At 43.9% G+C, this 23,009-nt stretch overlaps 2 protein-coding genes across 3 annotated transcripts in view; one reads left to right on the top strand and one right to left on the bottom strand.

Moving 5' to 3' along the window:
• The window catches only part of OSBPL1A (oxysterol binding protein like 1A), a 154,619-nt gene extending 143,762 nt beyond the window's left edge, over window positions 1-10,857 (top strand). The window contains exons 26-28 of the mRNA XM_034762783.1: window positions 804-927; window positions 2,755-2,845; window positions 9,690-10,857. Coding sequence (XP_034618674.1) covers window positions 804-927; window positions 2,755-2,845; window positions 9,690-9,792 — 318 coding nt within the window. The 3' untranslated portion in view covers window positions 9,793-10,857. The remainder of the gene's footprint in view (window positions 1-803; window positions 928-2,754; window positions 2,846-9,689) is intronic.
• Window positions 10,858-11,066: 209 nt separating this feature from the next.
• CABYR (calcium binding tyrosine phosphorylation regulated) lies at window positions 11,067-20,491 on the bottom strand. Of its 2 annotated transcripts, none has more exons than XM_034762781.1 (6): window positions 20,419-20,491; window positions 19,355-19,536; window positions 19,193-19,246; window positions 15,603-16,553; window positions 13,285-13,434; window positions 11,067-12,534 (listed from the first exon to the last, which is right to left on the bottom strand). In XM_034762781.1, the coding sequence occupies exons 2-5, from the start codon at window positions 19,500-19,502 to the stop codon at window positions 13,289-13,291; spliced, it is 1,299 nt and encodes a 432-aa protein (XP_034618672.1). In that variant the 5' UTR covers window positions 19,503-19,536; window positions 20,419-20,491; the 3' UTR covers window positions 11,067-12,534; window positions 13,285-13,288. The 2 variants fall into 2 exon arrangements, with proteins under 2 accessions (XP_034618672.1, XP_034618673.1); XM_034762782.1 differs by having other exon boundaries at window positions 13,285-13,935; window positions 16,260-16,553.
• Window positions 20,492-23,009: the final 2,518 nt, after the last annotated feature.

Genomic DNA, 23,009 nt, shown 5'->3' with positions numbered 1-23,009 from the left:
AACTCCTCAGAGGTGTCCATAGAGGAGCAAAATCTGCAAAAGCTATGTAAGACAAACCATGGAGTACAAGAACCTGTAAGTCAGAGGAAGGCTACATAACATTAGTGGGTGTATGAAGATCTACTGAGCTGGATAGATAGCTGAGCAGCACAGATGAGTAGATGTGTGTCTAGAGAGATCTGGAAGCAGCAAAAGAAAATCGGGCAGGGTGGTCATGTAGGTGCATATAGAGAGAAGGGTAGGTTGCTTTAGTAGAGGTGGTAAGGAAAGCCCCGGGAGGCTGAATAAGGACAAAGAGAGGGAGGGAGAAACAACCTATTTGGCTAGTCAGATCTCATTCTAATTAGACATGAGCATAAAGCAGGAATTCTCAAACTGGGGGTCGGGACCCCTCCAGGGGTCGCAAGGTTATTACACGGGAGTCATGAGCTGTCCGCCTCCAGCCCAAACCCCACTTTGCCCCCAGCATTTATAATGGTGTTAAATATATAAAAAAGTTATTTTAATTTATAAGGGGAGGTCACACTCAAGGGCTTGCTATGTGAAAGGGGTCACCAGTACAAAAGTTTGAGAACAGCTGGCATAAAGGTTCACCCACGTATACCTGGCACACTTTCACCTTGCTAGCATCTTAACATTGCTACTATATAATAGTTCAGCAATTAGAAAGTTGCTACAATTATACGTTACTACATATCAGTGCTCCTTTTTCAATTTTTTTAAAGGCTCTCTTTTTATATGTGAAGACTCTTAGCAGCCAAAACTTTCATAAAGCGAGCCTTTAATTTTTGTTTCTCTTTCAGATGTACAATTTCACTAGCTTTGCTATGGCTTTGAATGAATTGGATAAAGAAATGGAGAGTGTTGTTCCTAAAACTGACTGCCGGTTACGGCCAGATATAAGAGCAATGGAAAATGGTGAAATAGGTAACTTTTAAAAATAAAAATACAAAATAACATGTCAAAGTTGAAAGACTCGTGGGAACTCCAACTGAAAGGTTACAGATACTACCGTAAGCAATAACAAGCCATCTTTACAGATAAGCTTTTTTTTTTTTTTTTTTTTTTTTTTGTGTGTGATGGAACATGTCTTCGAAATATGTCCTTGTAGGGGTGAGTGAAAATGTTTAAATGTATAAGCTTTATGCCAGGCATGTTACCCATACCTCCATTTTAAGCATTAATTTTTTTTTATTGTTAAATTAGAGTGAAGAGGCTGAGGCCAGATAGAAGGCACAGAGTGCTGCCTTGTCAAGCTTTTTAATTGGACCTTTTATGAAGGGCAATAGCAAAGTTGTGAAGTTTGCCATGATTAGAACTTGCCGCTGTACCAAGTCTGTCTTTATTCCACTCAAAAATATTCTTTCATTACATCAACCAATCCAAAATACCAATTTCAGTAATGTGATTGAAACTGCTGAAGTTAAGTTTCCCCCCTCAAAAGAAGTGCATGCTCACTTTAGAATTATTCGCAGCAAAAGGTTGAGGAAAAAAATAGACTTCATTAGGAAAAAATAAGCAATTCCTCTAAAAGTCTGTTTAACTAGTACAAATTGCATGTCTCTCTTAATCTAGAAGTGTATAAGATGCCTGTCACCATGGTGTCAGTGCAGTGTTTACTGACGTTTGTATAGTGGGTTTGGTGCTCGATGCTCTGATTTGTAACAAAAGTACATACTTTGTTTGTATGAAAGTAGCGTGGCCTGGAGGATGGAACTCAGGGACTAAAGACTTGGGTTATATTCCCAGCTGTGTCACTGGCCTGGAGTGTGACCATGGGAAAGTTACTTCACCTCTGTGCCTCTATCTGTGCACCTGTAAAATGGGGATAACACCTTTTCACCTGCTTTAAGCACTTCGAAATCAATGGATTAAAGAGTAGCTGGGCATTATGATGTTGTGGTACTGAGGAGTTCTCAAAGATCGGTAATGAGATCTTTTGAGGCTTTTTAAAATATACTGTAGACAAGTTGCTTCCTTTGACCAGTCTGATCAGTCTCTACCTTTCCCTGTAAATTGGATTATTCTGTGACTAGTGAAAGTGACTCACATTGTGTTGCATCCTTATTTACCCAAAGTATTTAGTATTACAGATGCACAGAATGCACTAACATTCAGTGATCTATCAATATCTACAAGCTGTGTAGTGGTGGTCTATCTCTTTCTGCCCAGCAGTCATACTGCCACATGCTGAGTGCTGCGATAAGCCAGTGGAGCTGGAGAAATTAGAGAGGCTGTAAATCAGCCTTTGGTAACAATTTTAAACTCGGATCATTTTGAAGATTGTCTCTGTCATGGGGAGTTGATGCCCAAATATGAAGCAACTTGAGAGGTCACACAAACTTGTGGCACAGGTGGGGATTGTATCCAGGTCTTAATCCAGTCCAGTAATGTAACCATTTTCTCTTCTGAAGGGAATCTTAAAGCCCCTCTTCTCAAGAACTGCAACAAATTCTCAGGTTCCTTAGGTCTTGGCTCAACCCACAGTTTGAGTGTACACCGAGACCTGTCTTTGATTAATCTATCTGACTGGTAGAGCTTGTTCTTTAGTTGGCCTTACTTCTAAAACAGAAATGATTCTCGTAATCTTGCCTCTCTTCTTTGCTGGGTCTGCTCTTTAAAGGAGGCTTTTAAAACTGGCATGATCTGACAAAATTAGTGTTGGAAACAAGTTGAGTCTTCAGTATAACAGGGGCTTCAATAAAAGTAATCAGGAAACTAAGATTTTTTTTTCCAACTTCTGTTCCTTTTCAGATATAGCCAGTGAAGAGAAAAAAAGGCTAGAAGAGAAACAAAGGGCTGTCCGCAAAAACCGGTCCAAGTCAGAGGAAGACTGGAAAACAAGGTCAGTGCATTTGATAAAGTTTTTGGCTGTTCAGATTAGGGTCTGTCCACGCACAGGTTATTCTCAATCACCAGAAGAGTTGATGACCTCATCAGCTCTGCTGTTACTATGCTATTTGAGCTTTTGGTCAGAGTATTTGTCAAGCCTGGTTTAGTGAGGAATGTACTGAGCTCATTATAACATCAGCCCCGTTTCATTTTCCCACGTAACCCCCTTCTCCCCCCCAGTCTCTAAACAGCCTGTCATGCCTGCTGAGCATCACTTGTTCGGTCAAGAACAAAGCTGTTGCGACTGACGCCCGCTCACTGTGACACGTGCAGTCTGTGGTGCTGTACAACTGACCAATACACATGTGCTCTGCCATACAATAGAAAAGATTCTGGTTTGATCTGATCTCCCTACACTATCAGTAGATGAAAATAGCAGAGGAGACAATGTGCTTGGCCCCAGAGGGAAGGGAGCTCCTATCTTTTTAATGATTCTTCCAGTTAACTATTGAGTTATGTATCTTCACATCCATGACTCCCTTAAACCACCCACTTTTATTTCTGTGGGTGCACATCGGTGCCAAAAACTAACCAAAGGATTGTTCCTTTTGGACTATATTGGAAAGCAATCAAGCATATTTATTTAAAACACTACTCACATTATACATGATGATCGGTTTTGCTTCCTGCAAGTTGGCGCAGTATGCTGCCGGTCCATATACCTGACTGTTGCAGCTGTTTATGATCTAGCTAACTTCACAACTAGAAGGGCTGGGAAAAAATTCTAAATGAGAGCTGAGATTTCGTGTTACTTTTTTCCCTCCCACCACCTCAAGAAACACTTTGCAAGCCATCGTGGCCATGATTCCTAGGTGTTGAACTGTTTGTGTGACCTTAAAGTTTTCTTGTTAAGTCTCTCCCGACCTCGCGTGTCCTCCTGGAAAGCCAAGCATTTTGAAGGCATAAGCCTGTGTCAATAGTAGATGCGTGACCATAAAACCTTATCACAATTTGTGAGCCAATTAGGCAGATTGTATAAACAAAGCTTTGAGACTGTGTCAAGATCTGTCATTCTGCTAGATTTTTTTCTAACTTTGCTTAAAATCCACCTCAGTAACCTATCTAACTCCATATATGTGTGCTCTTGAATTCTTCACTGAATAAAGAACAGCTTTAGAAAGTGTTCTGCTGGTTCTCCTTGCTTTCCCAGTGTCTTTTAGGTTCCGTTATACAGACAGATTGTAATAATTGAAATCTTAAACTATTAAAATTTAAATTTAGAAACAGAAGGCTCAACTGAGAATTCTGTGACCTACATAATACATAGGTCCCTCATAAGGATACTTGGGCTCCCAGCATTTGACATTTATTGGACCGAAGGGTTTTACTTACCTCCACCCTGCTGTAGATAGGTGATGTGGGAAAGCAGGAGGACATTGGAGCATTTATTTATCCATTTGACTTTCCCTTATCTTTTTGGGGTTGCACATTAACCATAATGTAGTAGAGAACATGGAGTCTAAGTGCCACCCACAGACTCACCCTTCTCTTCAGAGTTTCACATAGGCTTCCTGTTACCCTATTGCCAACTAAATCTAGTTGCAAGTCATTAGAATTTTTTTATAAATTAGTAAAATAGGGCTCCAGTTCTGCAGACCCCCCAAATTCCTTCCCCCTCCAGGACTGAGAATGTATCCTACTCTTCATCTGGCTATTTAGAGCCGATAATAATAATAATAATTAATAATAAAAAAGCTGCAAGGCGCTGTATGGAACACCCTTTTAATGGAGGGGTCACAGCTGCCATCTGCAATAAGATGAGTCTACTAATGTCTGAGCAAGATAAGAATTTAAACCCACATAAGATGTCTTCAAAGCAAAAAATAAAAGCACATTTTTATCTCTGGACTCAGTCAACACATGTTACAAAGTCGTAGTGTTGTGCACTGTCTCCTTCTGTTGCTCCTAAATTCATCAGCATTTTTTTTAAAAATGCACCTTGCAGTAAGGATGTAAGTGCTATTCCATATTCTTCATGCATGAGTCTAGGAAGCCATTAAAAAGCTTTGGCAATACCATGCAGCTCCCTGAAATGCTTCAGCTTTGTTTGATAGTGCTTCAGGAGAGTAACTTCCACTAAGTGCTGTGATCACTCAAGGCCACTTTACAAATAATTTGAAGGGGCACCTGCTGTGCTGTGCCAACACTTCATCACCAGTCAGGTGACCGTATAGTCTTATCAGGCTTTGAGCAGCTCCCTTCCTTCTGGATTAGAAGATTAAAGTGCCTATCACTCCCTGGAATTTGAAAACTAATACCAGCTTCAAAAGCATTGCAGCATGAAGTGTAATGAGGCTCCTCAGTATCTGCAGTTCACCTCTACTTCCAGACTTGAAGATCTGGGATAGTAAACCTGCTGGTTATTTGTTGCAGAGAACTAAGTGCCTGTTTATATAAACCGGAAATACTCTGGCAGCGGGGAGCAATTTCCTCTCCGTGCTAGGATTCCTATATGCTTAACAACCTTGTTGTCCTCCCTGTACTTTCTCCCCTCCACCCTCCCCCACGACCCCTCCAGTGTCCAATAGCATGCCACCTTTGATGCAGTGACTGGAATTTGAAGCTCCACTGTGGCCCTCCATGGTCCACAGCCACTATTCTAGCCTTTCTTCTGATGTCAAGGAAGGTATATCTAAGGCCTTGGCTACACTCGGGACTTCCCAGCGCTGCCATGGCAGCGCTGTGAAGCGCAAGTGCAGTCGCACCGCCAGTGCTGCGAGAGAACTCTCGCAGCGCTGTATGTACTCCACCTCTCCGAGGGGAATCGCTTGCAGCACTGTAAGCGAGCGTGCAGCGCTGCAGGCTCTGATTACACTGGCGCTTTACAGCGCTGCACTCGCTGCGCTCAGGGGGGTGTTTTTTCACACCCCTGAGCACAGCAAGTTGTAGCGCTGTACAGCGCCAGTGTAGCCAAGGCCTAAGGTGTGGAGTGGACAGTCGAAGTCCAGCTGCAGCAATATAAAGCCCACTGCAAACTTTCCCTATTCCTCATTTCAGTCAGCTTTATTTTATTTCCAGTCCTTCCCTGCCATTGAACCCCAGTTTGCCTTGTGCATGAACAACTTATTTTGTAGTTGTTTTCGAATCTCTCATTAGTTTTGCACTCAGTACTGGGATTTATTTGACAGTGGGGCAAAACAGCACAGCAAAAGAAACGTGAGTGAGGGAACCTGGGAAGCAATAGGATGAGAGGATTTAAATCCCCACCCCGTGGGGGGAAAGGGAATTAAGAGAGTAAGGAATTTGCAACATGATTCAGAAAAGTCAGTGGGGAATGGGCCTTCCCAAGTATATCTTTGCTGAACCTCTTACTGTCATTCCTACCTGACACAGGCAATTGTGCTTTGGAATTTAGACTAGAAAAATCTAGCTGAAGGTTTCCAGTGGGCTCTGCACCAGACTCGTGAGGCTCATCATCCTATTTCTTTTTACCAGAAATTGAGCTCTGCTAACTAGCACACAGTTGGGTGTGCTGGGCTGTATTCCATCCTTTGAGAAATGTTTAATGATCTTATTCCAAGACTAGCGTTGTAATGGTGCTGCTCCGTGTTTCTGGAGTGCCACGTAGCCTCTGGGGTTGGGTCTAGAAATAGTACCTTTTTGAGAACTCTCCACTGGTAAGCAAACCCAATGCTTCCGCACCCCCACATTCTGAGTGGTGAAGCCACTTAATCATACTGTTTGTTTTACACAGAATGTCTAGTTGTAACTTTGAGTTGCATTTTTTTCCCTTTTCCAACTGAAGTCATCTGACAGCCCAGGGTCCCAGGTTTGGACTTGTCTGATTTCCTTCTCTCCCCCACCCCACCCCCACTTTATGCTTGTTTTCTCAAAGTACTTGGCTTGGTTTGCCCTAAGACAAGCATAGAACAATGTTTTTGTAATTCTTATGAGTTAATATATGGTGAAGTTCTGGACACACTTGGTCTCATCTCCCTTGTCAGAATGCCAGGGCTTATTTGTTTCAGTGACTGTGAATAATCCAGTGTGTATTCTAGGTTTCCTTACCTTAACAATTACTATAAGTATACAAATTGCAATAGGCGCTGTATGGAACACCCTTTTAATGGAGGGGTCACAGCATGCATTCCAGACCCTTCCTATCACTTTCCCCATTCTCATTCTATATCAGGAATTCGTCAGTTTACTTGAAATAAAAAACGGGGAAAATTTTTTTCAAAGATTGCTGGGATCTAGAAACCATCTGTTGGACAATGGCATTCACATTTGGCACTTCTGATGAGATCAAGGTATGGTCATGGAAAGCTAGATTGCTTTATGGTCTCTCCATTTAAGAAAATTATGCAGAAAACAATTCATATTTTGAGATGAACCCTTCTACATATTTCCAGGAATGTTAGCTCCTCTGTTTAGGGAATACATAGCTTAATGTCTGCAATCATCATTAACTACGCACTGTAGAGAAGTGCACTTCTTAGGGCAAGATCCCTACCTTTTGATCTACTACTTTTCATAATGGGCAGGATTTTCATAGGGTCTAGTGATTTTTGGGTGCCCAGTTTGAGACCCCTTAAAGGGGCCTGACATCACAGAGGGTTGGTTTGTTTGTTTCTGGAAAATCAGGTAGCAAATAGAGCACCCAAAGTCACTAGTCCACTTTTAAAAATCTTGGCAAATGGTCTAAAGACTGTGTTAAGCTCCTTGGCGCAGGGACCTTGTCTTTCACTAAAACACAATGAACACCTATGCTGTTGCAAGCAATATTCGTGCTCTCCTCTCCCTTCTCCTCCAGTCACTCCAAGGTAGTGGTTGATCTAGTATACCGTATATCCTTCATAACCTTAGCCACTCCCTCCATGCTAACTTCATTGGGGACATGAACTCTAACAACACTATTTCCAGTAAGCTAAATTTTGCTTCTGCAGCACCACCCACTGGAAATAAGGTGTACATTTTTAACAGGAAGGGTAATTAACCATTGGAACAGCTTAAGAAGGGCCATGGTGAATTCTCCATCACTGGCAATTTTTAAGTGGAGTGAATGTCTCTCTAAAAGATCTGCTCTAGCTATTATATTGGTGCATTTCTATGGCCTGTCCTATACAGGAGATCAGACTAAAGGAACACAGTGGTCCCTTGTGGTCTTGAAATGTGTGAACTAGTAGCAGTAGATCAGATACAAGTTGTGCAACAGTTTTGCTGCATCTTCCACGGTCCTTCCTCTCACCTTTAACTAGTACTTGGCACAGGATAAGAATGATTTAAATACTTGGACAGGTTTTTGCAAAAATGTTGTACAAGGTATAGTAGATGTATGTCACCACATTTTTTTAATCCATGCTACAGTTCGCAACCTCATTTTATTATGTAACAGGCTATATTACATAATAGAATGCACTGTGTATATATAAATTTAAAAAACAGAAAGGCTGATAGTGTTTTATAAGGCAACATTTAATTACCAAACAACCCCAATATGGTAAACTTCCATTTTATTAAATCTTTCTGAAACCTTATGGGGATCCTGAATACTCTCTCCTGCTTGAGACAGTGTTAATTGCAGTGGTGTATACAAAGCAAGGATTGTTTGGTGGTGAATTAAGCTCCAAAAGAAAGCTGAGGTGTTAACCATAAAGCAATTTACAGCAGGTGCACTCAGATGCCATGATCATTGTTTATTTGGCAAATACAGCACGCAGATTTTTAAAAAAATAATAATCTAGTTCACCTTTCTGAGGGCTGGTGCTGTGTAATATGTTGTTGGTGTGAGGCAGAGATGACTAACTGGACACAAATTTAAAAGTGAATAAAGACTGGGGAGAAGGTTGACATATTGCATGTTATGTTAGTAGGGGTGTTTGTATCGGAGGGAATACCTTTGAGACTTATCTGGGCTGTGGTAAGATGTGCTTCTTGACATATAATGTACAAAGGAACACGTACCATTGGGTATCTTATGATGTAGTATTGCTGGGGTGAGGGGAGCAGAGTTGCTGACACTCAGTCCATAAAAGGGGACTCCATGCTACATCAGAAGTGTTCTTATCAATAGTATGGCTCCTTAGTACATCTTACCTTACAAATGTGTAACTATCACTATGTTTGTGTATATACTGTAGAGCTGGAAACATTTGCAGACTTGAACAATAAGTGAAATTATAGTATTTCTGGCAACAGGCAAGCAAGCAGAATCTACCAGGAAGCACGAAAATAACTTGATGCAAATGGGACCGATCTCATGCCCTAGAATGGCTCTACAGTGTATGCCTCACATAAACACATGTATTTTATAACTATGCAAAAAGCTTGCTGGAACTGTTCCTAGTGATGTGTTCCCTCAAGAGCTCTGTATTGCTGTTGGGAAGCAAATCACCGATCCCCATTATTGTGAGCTGTGGTATTTGACACTTATCAAAATAATGGTTTCAAAATCTTGGGGAAATAAGAATGCTGGTGAAATAATAAACTTCTGCTTTCAGGAATGCAGTGTTTGCAGTGTATTCGTGTCCTTGTGTAATAAATTGTTCTTAAATGCATGTCAAAAATGGCTTATTCAAAACTGCTTTGAAGTATAGTTTCTTGTACAACAATCTCTACTACCTACTCATCACAACATATCCGCATGGATTTCAGGCAGAAACTATTCTGGGATTGTAAGGGAGAAGTCTAGCAAATCAAGACAGTCTGAACTGACTTAAAACAGTGCGGGATGCAGCACTGAATTCTCAGTAGACTGGTTTGAAAACCAACATGAAAGATGCACCAAAGCAGCTTTGAACTTTGTTACACTGAAATGTGTTCTAGTCTCCTCACAGCCATCCTGTCCTCTTTTACAGGTGGTTCCATCAAGGTCCCAATCCCTACACTGGTGCACAGGACTGGCTTTACTCTGGCAACTACTGGGACAGAAACTACTTTAATTTACCTGACATTTATTAAAATGTCAAAGGGAGCTCATGACTAATGCAAATTAAGTCTTAATCTTTTTAATTTTCCTTGTTTCTACTCATATCTTGGAAAAACTGACAAGTTATTGAACAGTATATTAAGCATCTCCTGCAGTAAATATGGTGGTACAGATCTGAAAGTCTATGGAGAGGGGAACGTAGACAAAACTGCTCAGAGCTGTCATTTTTCTGATGGGTTAGTACTGTCATATTTGCTGAATACATCTGTGTTAAGTCTCGGTGGATAGCAAATAGAACATTTGAAGGTGTTCTATGAATCCTTTCTTTTAATTATTATGCTGGCACAACAGCCCTTTGGGGTGGATTTATTGTGGCACAGACATGTTTAAAAGCACAGATATGAATTGCACTATTCTGTGCTTGAAGCTAGGAGAGGGCAAGTTATTTTTGTAAAGATTTACTTAACTTTCATAAGATTGCTTTCTATGAACATAACTCAAGAATCCTGGATTCTGGTCAGTGATTCCAGAACTATTATCCCCCAAATGGTCATGTTGTAGGTTACACTGGTAACATTACTCAAAGTATTTATTCCATGTTTAGTGCAGTGTTTTGAATTTGTTCTTTCATGTTTTGTTACGAACCTCATTTTGTTAAGGAATTAAGAGCCATTTAAAAGTTAAATCTGAACTGAACACTAGTAAGAGGTTTAAAAAAATCTGTTTACTGCACTAGAAACTATAGGTGCTTTGCACCATTGTTGTACAATTGCAGAAACTTTTTAAAAATCAGGACCCAGTAGAACATAACTACTGGAGAAATTAAACTGCACCTGTGTATGCACTGTACAAATGCACAAGATTTCCTCCTAGAAAGTGTGGTTTGAAGTATGTAAGGCACCTGTATGGAGACTGCTGTACACACCAGCTTTACCCCTTTAATTGGGGTGCATTAAATCTTATGGAAATACATATTTATACAGACCTGGGCTACAGAGCTTCCAGCTGCTCTTTGTATACTATTTTAATTGCTGTCTGGAGGTTAGTGTTAATTACATTAATTGCTACTAAATAAAGGCTTTCAAATGTTCCAATGCTCTGATTACTCAGATTCATTTTTTTAATAGTAGGGGTTGCATCAGCTGATCCAGGTAGATGCCTTTGCTCTATAAAGTCATCCTGCTGAGTGTCCTGTGGCACCTTATAGACTAACAGACGTATTGGAGCATGAACTTTCGTGGGTGAATACCCACTTCATCAGATGCCACGAAAGCTCATGCTCCAATATGTCTATAAGGTGCCCTGGGACACTCTGCTGCTTTTACAGATCCAGACTAACATGGCTACTCCTCTGATACTTGACATCCTGCTGAGTGTGGCTTTCGGCTGGTGTGTCTGGAAACCTTGCAGTTCTGGGTTCATAAAGTATGTCATGTCAGTGGTTTCCCTGGAAGCACTGTGCTCAGCAAACAAGGAAGAAGCTTTTCAACTACAGAGGCTGAATCACACTGGCGTCTCATGCATCGCTACAAGTAATCTGTTCTAGTAAAGTTGATGTCTCAAATTTTGAAGGGTTTTGCTATCCTGAAATGAGTCTAGAAACTTTTTCTTTGCCTCATTTGGGAGATATTAAAGTTTTATTGCAATCATCCCCCACCCCACCAGCCTCATGTGACACCCTTAGGTTGCAACCCACTGGCTCAAACACTGACCTAATGGGTTTTGAAACCCATTACGTTCCAGGGAAAGGACTCTGTTCCAAATGTTTGAAGAGCTTACTGGATAGAAATAGAGAGAAGCATTGAGTGGCATATGCTTCCCAGGTAAGTTTCTTCTCCAGAAGTCGATATCTGCTCAAAATCCAATCTCCTAGTGATTTCCTTTATTTTCAAGCTGCAACAGAGGAGATGGTACCTGCTCTTTTTAAAAGTAGGAAGCAGGTCAAGAGAAGGAGCAAGCACTAGGGAACTCCCAAGGAGTAAAGACTAGGGTTCTTAAGCGAATAGATGCAGACACTAAGCAATTTTCACTGGATAATTAAAATCAGCATCTTCTCTAAACATCTGAAATCCCCCAGAAATGACACACGTACACACCCCACCCCAGTGACCACTGACAGACTGAAATAAACTTGAGACTCCAAAGCTATAGCAAAACTAGACAGTGTCTTCCATAGCAACTCTAAGGTCTGTTATAATGGGTTTTAACTGAGCACTGGCTTCTTGTGTGGCACAGGGCAGCATCTGCAAGCCATCTAGTGAAATTTTTTTTACCCTTAATCTCATTGACCATCTCACTTATTTCTTTGTTTTGGGACATTCTAAGTATAAGGCCATTGCTTACAGAGTCAAAGCTGTGGACTTAAACTCATTGCCAGGAACAGCAATGTTGCATAAGATGTGACCTACTCTGGAAAGGGATTGTGTGGAACTAATTTGAAATTTTTGATGGATGTATGTTTACACAATACTATATGATCAACTTGTCTATTAGCTAAACATCTCTAAGAGGGCTCGGCCACAGCCAAATGCCTCTGCTACAGCGGGGAAGCATTCTTTTCCGTTATTGCCTGTGCTGCGGGTGGGGTATTTTCCCCCCCCATGGACACTTCATTATATACTTATCTTCAATAATCTGTGTTCTGCCAACACTCTGGAAATGCAAAAAGGCATTCTAATGGATTGCATTAGTTTTGAGTGCTTGTATTAAGTTAATTTATTATTTTAAGATGCAGATTTCCATCCTGGGGTGTTCACATGACATCTCCTCTCAACCTGTTAAAGAAAAAGAATTTGGTTAAGTACAGAGAGCATTATGTTCTTTCTTCTTCCCCCCCCCCCCCCTCTCATTTCCAGAAGGTGGGATGTTGACTACCAGTCCATAGCAGGCAGTTGTGAAATAGGCATGAGCAGTGTCTAGGATGTTGGGAGGGCTATGTCTTCAAGCTACAATTTATACTTTCGTGCACATGGATGTACCATGCACAGTAACCTGGGGTATAAATCTACAGTGCATGTGCCTGCTGCTTTGATTTCCCATTTCAAACATCTGGCAGAGGATGAAAATAGCAATTCAAACCTAACTACCAATTTACAGGATTTGCAAATGCCAGGTACAGAGGAGAAACCAGCTCCAAGCCTTTCTGGAGCAAGCAGTTTTATCTAAAATTAGAAGTCGTACTGAACCTCCATCCCCTAAATGAAAGTAGTGAGTATGCCAGGTGTGGTTGCTCTACACGCGTGCATCGGAATGGGAGGAGGAATTAGGCTGTCCCAACCACTGTCAACCAGCTTCAAGTCAAATACACTGGTGGCTAGAATGGTTAGCCAAAGCCAAGCAAGCTTAGGTTCAGTGGAAGTTTATGGCCTCAGCAACTCTGAAATCCAGGCTACAGTTTAGGAGCCTAATGTTAAGCATCCAAGTTCAAAAACTTAAACTTTGACTTTAAAGCAAAACTTTATAACCAGAGGCTGAAGTTGTGAATGTCTCCCTTGCAGACACGAGCACAATGTGAAACGGCCTACCTTCTCATGAGTCTGCTCTGCGGACTGGGGCAGAAGTAAATGTAATCTCTCCTGCTATACCATAGCTTCCTGCAAAGGGATTTATGCCTGCTTTATCACCAGCTGCTGAGCCCCTCTTTGCAGACATTACTTCGTCTAAGGGTATGGCAACTGAAAGAAAAACGGGGGTTGGTGGTCTAGCAGTTTCTTGTGCAGAATTAGAATTTGGGTTTGGAGTGGCCATTTTCAGATCTGCTGGCCTGGCAACTGGTACAGGTACTGTAGTGAATCTCCTTACAGCACTTGTGTCATGCTGTGTAAGGACAGTATGGCCAGGAATAGACTTCCAGTCCTGTACATTCTGAACTGTAGAGCCCACTAAAATGAAAGGTGGTGCATTTCCCCTCTTGCCTTCTTCCATCATCACATAAGTTGGAGAGGATACTTGTGGTGGTGGTGGTGGACCTTGTGGTGCCAGCTGCTGTTGTTGGAATGGTTGTTGCTCCTTCCCACTAGATATATAGAGGGTTGCTTGGGGATAAGGAGCACCAGTTCCAGCTGGAGGAAGGGGTGGTGGTGACTTTCGACCTTGTTGGCTCAAATCAGTTAGACAATAGAGAGTCCACACATTAGAATATGGTGGTGGTTGTCCTGCTTCGGTTGTTGCCATTGCTATAAAATAAAAATTTAAAAAATTGCTGGTATCAGGAGCTATGAATTGCAATCATATTGCAAACTTTTACATATAACACGCCTATACTTACGTATGCCATAAGAAAGCATGTTAGAGAAGATAGATGGGGATTTTTGCATAGCTGAAGTGAAAAGAACAGCAGAAGAATTGGTGCTGGAGTTATGACCAAAGAGACCAGAACTCTTCCTGTTCTAAGTCCCTCTTTTCAGTTGCTTAAAATGTTAGACATTTTCCTTTTGGGCTGCCAGGCCTGAGAGAGTCTGAATTACCAGCACAGGGGGAATTGCAACAGTCTGCCCCCCTCAAAAAAAAGTCAGTTTTGTCAAAACTTACTTAAATGTTTTGGTTTATTAAAACCAAGCAGAAAAATGCATCTGGACCCAGGGTAAATTTTTTTTTTTTTTTTTTTTTTACAGCTGGACATCCAAAGTTAGACAGCAATTTCTATTTAGCTGCCACACAAAGTACCGTGGGAGCTTATATTTTACTACCAATGTTTTCAAAGAATAGTTTTTATAAAGAAAGTTTATCAACACCTGAATAGGGATCAGAACAAGTGTGCTGCCTCCAACCATAACTACAGCACCACTGCCACATGCTCCAACATTGTTATTCCTTCATTTCAGCCATGCAAATCCCTTGGTGTTGCTTAACAAAATAATTCGGTAACGTGCTTTGATATGTCTTAACACCTCTACCTTTCCTGGGGCCTGGAAGGGGCTCAGGAGGGGTTCTGCAGTAGCAGGGGGAGTCAGGCAGGCACTTCTCACTGGAGAAGGGGACACGGGGGCGGGGGGGGGGGGGAATTCTCCAGCTGGGAGCAGGGGGTGGGCTTGGCACTTGTCACAGAGGATGGAAAGAGGGTTTGCAGCTGGGAGGAGAGTCTGCGTAGGGTACTTGTCAGGTGAGGAGTTTGTTCCAGTGGCACTTCACCAGGAAGACAAGTGCCAGACCCTCTTCCCATCTGCAGAACCCCCTCCTAAGTGCCTCATCCACCCACCTCAACCCATCTGCAGAACAGGACAGTGCAGGCAACCACCACCATTTCTTTTTTAAATGCAAAAACTCTATGTTAATGCAATGGTTAGGATTTAAATCTTTCAAAGTGAGGCCACATTCAAAGTTCTGGCCTCCCCCGCCATCGACCTTCCTCAAACACAAGGCACATGTATTACATCTTCAATCTCTGCCATTGCCTCAAACTGTGTGGCTCACTTTCAGCAAGACGCTTTCAGGGCTGTTCAAAGGCAAAACACCTCCAGCTACCTTTTGTATGTGCCACATACCACTCTGGCTCCTGGAGTAAGTGCTGTCTGCACCTCTGATGCCACAACAAATCAATTTGCAGGACCCTGTGAACACATGGTCCTCTGATGCAGGCAACACTAATCCAAGAGCAGTTATGGGTCTTACTCACAATTAGTCACACATTTTGGAACAAATTGTAGAGAGATCTAATACCTGTGCATTGGGGCCAGGCGATTGCAGAGGAAACCAAAGCTCCTTATGTGCCCCAAAGTAAGGAAGTTCAATCTCTCCCATAGCCTTGCACTGGCATAGGTTCTTGCATTTAATAATTTAGCTACTGAGTTTCAGCACTGTTAACCTGGAATATGAAATTTTCATTAACATCCGACTTTCTTACCTGACATAATAAAACCTTGCTCAGCTGATGCCATTTGCGCTGTAGTTTCCATTCTTTCAGGGTCAAATTCTGCATCATCTGCAGATGGATCTAAGATCTTAGTGCATGTAAACTGACCTGTATTTAGTGAAGGCATTAGTGGCTGCTGAATCTCTATTAGACAAGCTACTTGTTCTAAAAAGGGAATGACTATTTGCTGCGGGAACTGCTCTATGTAAGGTGGAACCTCTCCTTCAGTAGCGGGCTCATCGTCAGTATGTATTGGCATAGCCTGAATGGTTGATGTAACCTCAATTTCGCTTTGGGAAGGCACAGCCTGTAATGGATCTTTAGGAGGTGGTGGTGGAGGAGGAGGTGGTGGAGGAGCAGGTGGTGGTGGTTCATCCTGCAAGGGGGTTGAGGAAGCTTGATCTACATCACTTGTTGATTGTTCAGCCTGACTGCTGGAGGACCCTAGGACAATGGAGGCCTGACTCTGAACCGCTGGCTCCAACCTAACAGACTCTGCAGAACCCTCAGCAGCTGGGGTAAGTGTAGCTTCTTCAGCAGCACCTTCTACTGGTGCAACTGTTGTGTCCACTGAGCTCAGAGACAGTTCAGGAAAAGATTGCACACTTGTTGCCACATCCTTCATAGAATGAACAGAATCAATGTTACCTAACATCTGTGCAGCAAGCTGTGCAGGATCTGCTGGGACATAGGCAAGTTCAGGTCCCTTAGGGGATGCTTCAGGTCCCGTAGGGGATGGTTCATTTTCTGCAAGTTCACCGTGAGTCGATGGGTATTGTGTAATTTTGCTGCTATATTCAGGTTCAGGGCCTTCGTGCAACTGGTCCTCCTCTGTGTCTGTGGATTTTTCCTTTCGTTTTGGTTCCTCAGAAAGTGGAGACACCACACTTACGTCTCCAAGGTCAGCTCTCTTTTCTGGCAGTCTATCAGTCCAGCCCTCTACTAATTAAAACAGCAAGACAGTAAGTTAGAAGGTGCTTCCAACAATCTCTGCACAACCTGCCTGTTTAACACTTCATCAAGCCTTTAAAGCAGGGGTAGTCAATAGGCAGATTGCGGGCCAAATTCGGACTACCGGAGGCTTTGAACTGACGCTGAAATCTTTTCATTTATTTTTATTTTCTCTGGAGTCTGGACCTTGACTGCCCTTTGACCAAGACATTTGGACCAAAAAAAAAAAAAAAAAAGTCTACCTCTGCTTTAAAGTGAATTTGTCAGGTCATTCTAGATGCAAGAGGTACATCAGTTTAACAGGGGATTTCTGTTTGCCTGTTATCCTGCTCCATGACTTTTAGCCTGTATGTTATGTAAAATTTTACTAGTGCTAAACCCTCTCTTTCCCCCACATCATAGCAGCCATCTTCTTCCCCAGAGCATTCAAAAAGTAAAAAAGTAGTGGGGGGAAAAAAAGAGAAGAGTCAATAGGAAAAAACAAATCAAATACTTAACTGAGAAATTCATCATTCCCTTTGGAACCTACCTAGAGCATCAAAGCATTTTGGATTCATACAAAATATGTTGAACACACACATCACAAATCCCAATAACCTGGAGTGTTTGCATAAACCCTTCCCCACGAGCAGCATGTGTCAGTGGGAGGCTTGGAGCAAGGTTTGAGCAGTAGAGATGGAGGGGTGGATTTTGGAAAGAGAAATGGGAAAAACAGATGGGGTTTTCAGGGGTGTCAAGGTTGAAAACATGAAAAAGAGGAGAAGAGAAGGAGCTCTGTTTTTATTGTGTTTAATCTGTTGGCTACTGCACATGCAAAAATGGCACAGATGTAGATATGGGACAAAATGGAGGAGCATGGGAAACTGCAGGAAAGAGAGGTAGCTCTTGAGGGCAGGGGGAAGGAGTTGGTGTTGAGATGGTACCTAATGTCATGTGTGGATAAAATCACCTAGAGAGGTTCTGGAGAAAGGAGCAGGAACGCAGAAGAGCTATAACAAATCTAGAACCCTCTATTCATGGCAAATTTAAACTCTAATAGCAGAAACTCTCTCTAAATTACATGCTTTGACTGGCAACCCAGCTTCTCTCAATGCACACACCATTTACAACCCAGGTGCAGAAACAATAGTAGAAGATCACTTACATGTGTTTATCTCCAGGCACAACAGCTGCCCTGTGTCCTTAGCACTTTCCTTCCCTCCCTCCCCCTTGCCTTCCAAGGAGCATTTGTTCTGTGCTGGGGCATAGCTGACTAATCCTCTCAAAAAGACAGTCACCAGTTTAGGGCACAGCATCAGAGTGTGGAGGATCATTCTCCCTGTACTTAATGCCCAGGTGTGCAGCACACTGCTTAATAAATTGCATTGTTCTTACTTACCTTTCAGTCAGTCATTATTTGTTTTTACTGTAGCACCAAGAGACTCCCACTGAGATTGGGGTCTGTGTGTTAGGTACAGTGTACAGACTGAAACAATCCCTGCCCCAAATTGCCTACAGTCTGAAAAAACAGACCTAGAGCAGGACACGAAAACAGAGCCACAGAGGCAAAGTGACTTTCCCAAAGTTGTAGCAGATAAGGGGGTAGCACTCAAGTCTTCTGATTCCTACTCCAGTATCTAGCCACTGGACCACCTGGCCTCCTGTCAGTTTTTAGAAACTGAACCAGTAATAATTTATTCTCACAGAGTACCAGCCCAAGCTACCACAATAGCTTTAGAGTCCTTTCAGCTAGAGCCAGGTGCATTTTCAAACCTTACTTTCTGCACAGCTCTACCAGTGATGTCACAAAGACAACTTGCAAGTCTCAGAGACCTGGTCCAGGCCTGTGGCATCATGACAAAATACTGAAGGGGGTGGGGGGGGAGGGAAGAGACCCTTAGCTTCCGAGAAGCACCCTTTCCCCTTCTCTAACAGCTGGGAGGAGAAAAGTCTGCCATTTTTGTGGCCTACGATTGAATACCTTTCCAACAACCTTCACAACTCCAGTGGGGTCACATGCAACTGAATAGAGGGGAGGGGCAGAGATGAGCAAACTGAGACAGAAGACTGGATCATAATGGAGTTGATGGGTGAGCAAAATGTCAGTTCAAGATGATGCAAACAGATGATTGATGGGTCTCCAGGCCAATAAGACAGACTAATATCTGATATGACACCACTAATGCAACATCTGCTAGTACCCTACAACTGAGATTTGGCCCCTTGTGACACAGTCATGTTACAGTCGCTGCCAGAGAAATTCTTTGCTAAATGGAAATATGGCACGTCAAGTGCCAAAAACAAGCATTGTGTAGATGAGACCCTAAAGGAGAGCCTGTATTCCCCACTACCCATCTGCAACACCAAAGGTGACTGTCTGCAGGGATTTCTGTATGTACTTTAGAGTCCCAGCCTGTGAGGAGTCAAAGGAAGGCATTTGACATCTCATAGAATTAGGCCCATACTTTGTAAAGGCACATTGTGATGACAGGTGCTAAATAATGTTAAGTTACTATTCATAATGAAAATGGTCAAAAGATCATTTAAAGGTTCATGACCATGCAGGTTTGAATGCTTTATCTTATCATCATAATATACTGTATTTTAAAACATAATATCATAATAAGAGCAGCATTTGACACCTTTCTTACCTCTAGTGAAATGAAATTCTCTAACCAGGTCTGTTATATCCAAATTAGGATTTTCTGGAGGTAAAAGTATAAATTAAGATGGACAGTTTGATTAGCATTCTGCAATAACACAGCTTTTCAAATGTACGGAATGTGTATCACAGCATATAAGCAGGAACAAACCTTCTCTAAATGCAATTAGCTCTCTGAAGTAGAGAGCTGCAAACTCAGTGATATTGCTTGGATTGGTTTTGAGAACAGCTCTGCTCACTCCCTCGAGTAAAGTCTTGAGGCCATATGGAACAACAAGCCTGGGCTTTGAAGAATGCATCTTCGTCAACAGGAGACAAATTACACTCTCACAACTAAAAGGAAAAATATCTGAGTAAGTACTGTGTGTAGCCCACTAGGGTTCCCATAATACACCTGTCTATTTCCAGGCTTTATCACCATGGCAGATGATGCTGATTTCTCCTGGGCCTTCTCAGTCCCCAAGACACACTAACTACCAATGGGTTTTCTGTCCACTGTAACAACATCTACTAGTTCAACAATGTCAATTTCCTCGCCGTTTTCAAATGCCCAGACGATCCCCCACTCCCCTTCCCACCCCCAAACCCGAATGACCGTTCAAATGTGTGGCTCAAAAAAGTTCAGCCACTGTCCAAAATGAAGTCAGCGAGTTCCCATTAAAGCACCAGCTCTCAGGGACATCACCGGTTTCTTAAGCAATTTTGAATTCTTAAACTTCTATTTGGGGTTATTTTAAACATCATTTAGCCACTAATTGCATAAATCCAGATTTTACAAGACACTGAGCTAAAACCTTGTCCTCGGGTCCCCCGTCTGCAAGGTGGGACTAGCACAGACATCGCTGCAGGGCTGGTGAAAGGGGCGGTGTTACACCCAATGATTAGCTAATCGCTTCCTCAATACCCGTGGGTGGCGTGGTCCGTCGCCACCCCCCGGCTCAGCTCGGCCAGGCAGCGCCCCGCACAGCTGGGACCGGCTCCGCCGCACCTTTGGCGCTGTGGGATCACGGGCTGCCCCGGGGTTTGGTCTCCGGCTGGGACACGCACCCCCCGTCCCCGGGAATGGAATTGAACAAACTAGGGGCGAAATCGGGGCTGCCCGGCCCGTGCTCCCCCGGGCGCAGGTCTTGCCACCTGCGGAGAAGCCCTTTTCCTTCCACCCTTTAACCTGCTCCCCCATCAACCGGGGCGGGGGGCAGCGGCTCCAGCCCAGACCTTTGCGCTTCCAAGGCTGCGCGAGCGCTTCCTCCTCCGCCTCCCTTGCCGGAGCCTCCTCTACAGGGGTCCGCAGCAGGCGGGGCCTTTTATAGGTGGGGGGTCGTGGTGGGCGGGGCCGGGGAAGGTGACGGAGTTCCATTTGTGAGGTCACAACACCTTCTCCGCACACACCTACCCAGGCAGGGTTGTCACCAATGGAGAGGGGCGTGGCCGCCCCTGGTTCACAGCCAATGAGAAACGGGGATGCCCCACCGCTTTCCCTGGAGGCTTGGGTTGACCCTCCAGCTGTTAGCAGCTGGCTTCAGGGCACAGGTGGAGGCTTGTTGGCCCGCTACTCCCAGAGCCAGGCTCCCTTACTCTCCGCACCTGGGAGAAACTGGCAGACTAGGGCGAGCTTCGTTTTTCCTTCCTTTCCACAATCGGTATCAAGCTGGGTCTGGGTTACCTAAATACTGTCTGAAAACAAATGATTGATAGATAAATGACCTCCTCCAAACCAAACTAGAGGTCATAGAATAGATCAGGGTTGGAAGGCTCAAAGCAGGGCCAATCCCCAGACAGATTTTTGCCCCACAGCCCTAAATGGCCCCCTCAAGGATGAACTCACAACCCTGGATTCAGCAGGCCAATGCTCTAACCACTGAGCTATCCCTAAGGTTTTCCTTGCATGAGGTGAGGTGGGAAACTTCTGCCGTCAGGAGCTTTTACATTTTTATGCCAGTATAAAAATGTCCCCACCCGTTTACTCTAATTTTTGAAAGTTTCAGAAATGCCAAAATTTCAAAACTAGCAGCATATCGCACCTCGATGAGGCTGCTGCCTTAGGCTTTTTCCTGATTCTAAATTGGAGCTTTTAGGCAGAGCGGTGCTAGCCCAGTGGGGGCCCGAAGCCAGAATATTCTCCCCCCACACATAATACAAAGCTGCTCAGGGCCCTAAGCAATAGCTTAGTCTGCTTATGCCTAGTGCCTGCTCTGCTGTTAGGGTTTCATGTAAGCAGGAGGAAATGCTGCAGAGAATGAATTGGAGTAGTGAATATTAACCAGGATTGGATTAGCTCTTTCTTACATAACTCAGGCTTTCACCTTTGAACAACATTAACTATTTATCTGAGAAACTAAACATACCAAGGTTTCTCATCCCCATTGCATATACAGTAAGAGGAGAGGAGAAAAGAGAGGGGAGTAGTTAAAACAGATTGGAGATTTTGCTACAGTAGATTTCACTCTCCTTGACTATGAGACTGTCAAAGTCAGCATAATCCTAAAATCAGAGTTAGCGGTGTGCTAGCCTTCACTGCCCTCAGACTTTCCACTTTGCGCTGGGTCTAGGTGGGGCTCTGTCCATAATGTGACCGAATAGTGAGTTCAGATCTGACTTGCTTCAAGTTGGAGCCCAGACTGTCTCTAACATGACTGCCTCTGTACCAGGCTCCCAAACCAAATTTCCATGTCATAAAGGGCAACTTATTTTCTGGTTTGTTTGTAGAAGCAGAAGACAATCCATTATATACAAGGGCTTTGTCAGCCTCTCTCAGTATCTTAGGGCTTGTCTTCATTGCAACAGTTAATTCTGGTTGAATTAGTCCAAGTTACTGCTTTGGCGCTAGTTCAAGTGAGCAGCCACATGGCCAGTGATTTGGTTAGCGGAGTAATTGGATGAGTAGTTGAGTTGTAACTCAGCTGCTATAACCCCACTGCATTATTAGCTTGAGCCCAGTGCTTAATTTGTAATGAAAGAGTTGCTGGGGCTCAAGCAATTTTTTTACTTTCATAACTGACACGGCAAGCACAGAGGTGCCGGGGCTCTGAACTGCCAAGCCTGGAGGTGCTAGGGTGCAGCCCTGGCAAAAATTAAGCACTGCTTCAGCATCAGCAGCACTCAAGTCCACCCCATCCCTGAAGGGCCAGTTAGCTCAAAGCACCACTTAACTTGAGCTAGAAAGTTGTGCATGGATGGGGATTGGGTTAGGACTGGGGTAGGCAAACTATGGCCCACAGGCCGGATCTGGCCCCTCAGGGCTTTGGATCCAGCCCGTGGGATTGCCCCCCATGGTCCCGCACTGCTCTCAGAAGTGGCTGGCACTGCGGCCCCCGGGCGGGGGGGGGGCAGAGGGCTCCATGTTTTGCCTTTGCCTCCAGGCACCATCCCCCACAGCTCCCATTGGCCGGGAACCCAGGGCCAATGGGAGCTTCGGGGGAGATACCTGGAGGTGCAGCAAGGGCAGCACACACCGCCTTCCTTCCACCCGCCCTCCCCCAGGGGTCCCAGCGCTTCCTGGAGCAGCGCGGGGCTGGGGACAGGGCAGGTGTGCAGGGAGCCTGCCCTGGCCCCGGTGCGCGCTGCTGCCACCCCGAAGCTGCTTGAGGTAAATGGTGCCAGGCCAGTGACCGAACCCCTCCTGCATCCCACCCCCCTAACTCCCTGCCTTAAGGCCCCTGCCTGCACCTCACACCCCTCCTGCACCCCAATCCCTTGCCCTGAGCCCCTTCCTGCACATCGCACCACCTCCCACACTCCGCACCCCAACCCCCTGCCCCAGCCGTGGATCCAATTTCCCCACGCAGATGTGGCCCTCAGCCCAAAAA

Source organism: Trachemys scripta, chromosome 2 (assembly GCF_013100865.1).
Source record: "Trachemys scripta elegans isolate TJP31775 chromosome 2, CAS_Tse_1.0, whole genome shotgun sequence".
In the NCBI taxonomy this organism is placed as follows: Eukaryota; Metazoa; Chordata; order Testudines; family Emydidae; genus Trachemys; species Trachemys scripta.
The sequence above is the reverse complement of the archived record's forward strand: the minus strand, read 5'-3'. Positions and strand labels throughout refer to the sequence as shown.

What these genes read in the sequence shown, in the direction of transcription:
- CABYR (XM_034762781.1), bottom strand. Translation starts at nt 19,502, where the DNA reads ATGCATTCTTCAAAGCCCAGGCTTGTTGTTCCATATGGCCTCAAGACT. An exon ending in GCTAATTGCATTTAGAGAAG is followed by an intron (nt 19,247 to 19,354) that starts GTTTGTTCCTGC and finishes TTTTACCTCCAG; the next exon opens with AAAATCCTAATTTGGATATA. An exon ending in AGAATTTCATTTCACTAGAG is followed by an intron (nt 16,554 to 19,192) that starts GTAAGAAAGGTG and finishes TGTTTTAATTAG; the next exon opens with TAGAGGGCTGGACTGATAGA.